This window comes from Verticillium alfalfae, genomic scaffold (genome assembly GCF_000150825.1).
Source record: "Verticillium alfalfae VaMs.102 supercont1.9 genomic scaffold, whole genome shotgun sequence".
NCBI lineage: Eukaryota > Fungi > Ascomycota > Sordariomycetes > Glomerellales > Plectosphaerellaceae > Verticillium > Verticillium alfalfae.
In genome coordinates, this window is record NW_003315030.1 from 1,383,370 (window position 1) to 1,387,083 (window position 3,714).

Consider the following 3,714-nt stretch of genomic DNA (forward strand, 5'->3'; position numbering starts at 1 on the left):
GGGAATTTTTTCCCTTCCGGGGCCGGCTGTTTGAACGACCCGGACGACGTCGACGTCGGCGCCAAGCTGGCGCGCGGCTGCGCCTGGGCCTACGCCTCCACCGACAGCGGCGTCATGCCGGAAAAGTCGCAGATGCTGCGTTGCCCGAGCCTCGAACCCTGTGCCTGGGACGAGGCGCGCTGGCTCTCGCTCAGCGACACGGCCACCCTCACGGCCATGGTCACTGGCGACGACGATACCGCGACCAAGAGGCCGGCACCACGGGGCCACTGGCGCGTCGACGACCCGCGGTACCTCTTGCGTCCCGAGGCCGTCGAGAGCCTGTTTGTGCTGTACCGGGTCACGGGCGAGGCGGAGCTGCAGGACATGGCGTGGGACATGTGGCAGGCGATCGAGAAGGCGACGGCAACGGACGGGGCGTTTGCGGCGGTCAGGGACGTGACGGCCGAGACGCCGGAGCAGGCGGACGAGATGGAGAGTTTCTTCCTCGCCGAGACGCTCAAGTATTTCTACCTCCTCTTTTCGGATCCCAATTTTATGAGTCTGGATGACTGGGTGTTCAACACGGAGGCGCATCCTTTCAAGAGGCCGGGGACGGCGTGGGTCTGAGGACAGCTCATGAAAGAGGCGGGGTTAGCGGGCATGAGGAAGGTGCCTGGGAATGGTGGATGTAATGGTAATGAGGGGCGAGCCGTGTAGCTCCGGAGGTGGGGAAGGAGAGAGAGCAGGGTGCCGGCACCACGGGGATGATGATACCCAGACGCAGACCATGTTGACGTTCGGAACGTTGCCGCGCATTTGTCCCTGTGCATGCGTTCCCTATGCACGCCCACAGGCATAACCACAGGCCTAAACTGCAGGCATAATCCAACAGACCGTACCAGATTCGAGTTCGTCATTCATTTGTCTTGCTTAAGAAATGTCTATATGCTCCCTTTTTTTTTCTTTTCTTTTCTCCCTCGTGCGATGGTCTGCGTCCACAGCCGCTACAGCTGCACGTCCTCGTCGCTGATATCGGCCTCCTCCTCGACGTTCTGCTTGAAGATGACGCGCTCGGCGAGGGCCAGGGCGCGGCGCACAGGCAGCCCAATGACATTGTCAACGCCGCCGTCGATGCGGTCGACGAGCAGGATGCCGCCCATGCCCTGCAGGGCGTAGCCGCCGGCCTTGTCGGCGCCCTCGCGGGTCTTGACGTAGGCGTCGACGACGTCGTCGGGCAGGCCGTCGCCCTCCTGGACGAAGAAGACCTTGGTCTCCTCGGTGTGGGCGGCGATCTCGTAGCCCGGGTGGGCGGCGTCCTCGCGCGGGGCGATGGCGACGACGGAGGTCAGGACGCGGTGGACGACCGTGTCGCGCAGGTGCTGCAGCATGCGCAGGTGGTCGGCCTCGGAGCGGGGCTTCTCGAGGATGCGGCCGTCGCGCGTGACGATGATGGTGTCGGCGGCGAGGACGAGGTCGGGGTCGGGGATGGAGGCGAGCGAGGTGCGCAGGGCCGTCTCGTAGACGTCGAGGGCCTTTTGGCGGGCGGTCGCGGCGACGTATTCGTGGGGGGCCGTGGGACTTTTTGTCAATGTTCTCGGGCAGGGAGGAGGGGGTGATCTCGAGGTTCGTGAGGCCGACCTGGGCGAGGAGGGCCTTGCGGCGCGGCGAGGCCGAGGCGAGGATGACGCGCTTGGACTTGAGGTGGTCGATGATGGGGAGCTTGAGGGGGGGCAGCGGCGTGCCGGCGGGACGGGGTTTGGGAGCGTCGGCCACCTTTTCGGCCATGTTGGCGGGGGCTCGAGGGCTCGAAGGCTTGAGGTTGGTTGAAGGCAGCGATGTAGGCGAGCTGAGGTTGTCGATGGATCGGACGAGAAGGCTCACGCTGCCGTGGTGTGTTCTTGGGGTGAGGCAGGTAGGTAAAGCAGGTCTGGAGGTAAGGCAAGATGGGTAGGTTCTTGGGAGTTGAGGTTGCACCAGTGACGTGGGCTGCCGCTAGGTAGGTAGGTAAGGTAGGTACCCTAGGCACTGTAAGGTGATGCACCGAGCAGGCCGGTTCTAGTGGTCAGGGACCTACCCAGGCCTGCAGGCTTGCAGACACCAAGCACCAAGCACCAAGACCCCGCCAAACCCACCCACCCTTATCTAATCACCGCTAGAAGCCCCCCCTAATGAGACGATCAGGGCCTAAGGTCATCTGCAGGCACCTCGACCAAGCCCCCCCCCCCTCCCCTGGAAGTCCCCTGGAAGCAAAGGCCCGGCGCGCGCTGCAGGGATTCGAGTCGTGCGGGCCGGGTCACGCTCTCTCTGTTGCCCATGTCCTACGTCCCGATCCGATGCCCAAGTCTCGAGCCCCAGACTTCTTCTTCTTCCTCCCCCAACCCCACGAACGGCCCTTTGTTTCTCGCCCCGACATGTGAACGGAGAGACTGCACCATGGCCTCCCCCGCCAAACAGGCCGAATCCCCCGCCGCTGCCGGCGACGCCAATGCCGACGGCGACGACAAGCCGCGCCTGACGGAGGCCGAGAAGAAGCAGAACCACATTGCCTCTGGTGAGTCTGACATGTGACGCCCCTCGGCCCCCCCTCTGGAGCGTCACTCTCATTACGCGACAACCACCACCACGAGAACCTCCCATCCTTTGCTCTGGGCACACCATGGGCTTCCTGCATCGCATGGCAGACACTGACACGCCGCGTAGAACAGAAACGCCGACAGGCCATCCGCGAGGGCTTCGACCGTCTGACCGAACTCGTGCCGGGCCTCGAGGGTCAGGGTCGCTCCGAGGGCCTCGTCCTGCAGCGGACGGTGCGGTACATGCGCGAGCAGCTCGAGGCGAGGCGCGCCCTCGTGCGCAAGGTCGAGGCCGCTGGGGGCACCGTCGACGACGCTGACCGGCGATAGCGTGCGTGCCTGCTCGGTGCGTGCCTTCTCGGTGCGTGCCTGCTTGGTGCTCGTCCTTCGTCGTCGTGCCGTGCTGCGTGGGATGGAGGAACTCGATGAAGAGGGAAGAACAAGACAGACACAGGCGCATTGATTCTGACATGACGGGGATTGGGTGGCTCCGATGTGCTTTCTGTCTGTTTATTTTTATTCGTTTGGAAAAGACCATGTGTGCTGCTTCCTATGATACAATGCATCCATGACATCCATCGTACACGGTGACCCGATGCCACGCCGTACACACACGGGCCCACGTCGGCCCACGCACACTACTGGTACTTGTCGACCAGTTCCTTCATCCGGCTCAGCAGATCCGTCGGCGTCAGGTCCTCCCTGCTGCGCGTGGCCGCGTCGCGGCTGTTGAGCGTGACCGTGCCCTGCTCGACGTTCTGCTTGCCCACGACGAGAATCATGCCGTACTCCTTCGCCCGCGCCTCGGCGAGCTTCTCGCCGAGGGGTCGCGTGCTGGCGTCCACATCCACCGTGAACCCCGTGGGGTTCGGCTGCGAGAGCCCGGCGTCGGCAGCGCCCTCCTCCCCGATCCCCAGCAGCGTCCTCTGCACCTGGGCCGCCCAGTCGACGACGGGGTCCGTGTCGTTGAGCGTCAGGATTGCCGCTTGCCGCGGGTTCAGCCAGAATTTCCATTTGCCGTTGTACTCCTCAATGAGCAGCGTTATGAGCCGTTCGACGGACCCGAGGATGGCGCGGTGGATGAGCACGGCGTCACGGGCCCGTACGTCTCGTGGAACGCGGATCGACGCCCGCTAGCGGTCACGTCGTGGGTCTCGAG

At 64.2% G+C, this 3,714-nt stretch overlaps 4 protein-coding genes across 4 annotated transcripts in view; 2 read left to right on the plus strand and 2 right to left on the minus strand.

Annotated features, from left to right (window-relative positions):
* The window catches only part of VDBG_07367 (endoplasmic reticulum mannosyl-oligosaccharide 1,2-alpha-mannosidase), a gene marked incomplete at both ends in the record, with an annotated part of 1,859 nt that extends 1,250 nt beyond the window's left edge, over positions 1-609 (plus strand). The window contains one exon of the mRNA XM_003002750.1: positions 67-609. Coding sequence (XP_003002796.1) covers positions 67-609 — 543 coding nt within the window. The remainder of the gene's footprint in view (positions 1-66) is intronic.
* A 377-nt stretch (positions 610-986) lies between these two features.
* VDBG_07368 (septum formation protein Maf) lies at positions 987-1,767 on the minus strand (the record flags this gene model as incomplete). The annotated part of the gene is made up of 2 exons (XM_003002751.1): positions 987-1,514; positions 1,621-1,767. The coding sequence occupies 2 exons, from the start codon at positions 1,765-1,767 to the stop codon at positions 987-989; spliced, it is 675 nt and encodes a 224-aa protein (XP_003002797.1).
* Positions 1,768-2,415: 648 nt separating this feature from the next.
* VDBG_07369 (helix-loop-helix DNA-binding domain-containing protein) lies at positions 2,416-2,885 on the plus strand (the record flags this gene model as incomplete). Its single annotated transcript, XM_003002752.1, has 2 exons — positions 2,416-2,533; positions 2,683-2,885. The coding sequence occupies 2 exons, from the start codon at positions 2,416-2,418 to the stop codon at positions 2,883-2,885; spliced, it is 321 nt and encodes a 106-aa protein (XP_003002798.1).
* Positions 2,886-3,193: 308 nt separating this feature from the next.
* On the minus strand, positions 3,194-3,337 carry VDBG_07370 (threonyl-tRNA synthetase; the record flags this gene model as incomplete). The annotated part of the gene is made up of 1 exon (XM_003002753.1): positions 3,194-3,337. One exon carries the CDS (start codon positions 3,335-3,337, stop codon positions 3,194-3,196), a length of 144 nt encoding a protein of 47 aa, XP_003002799.1.
* Between the last annotated feature and the right edge of the window lie 377 nt (positions 3,338-3,714).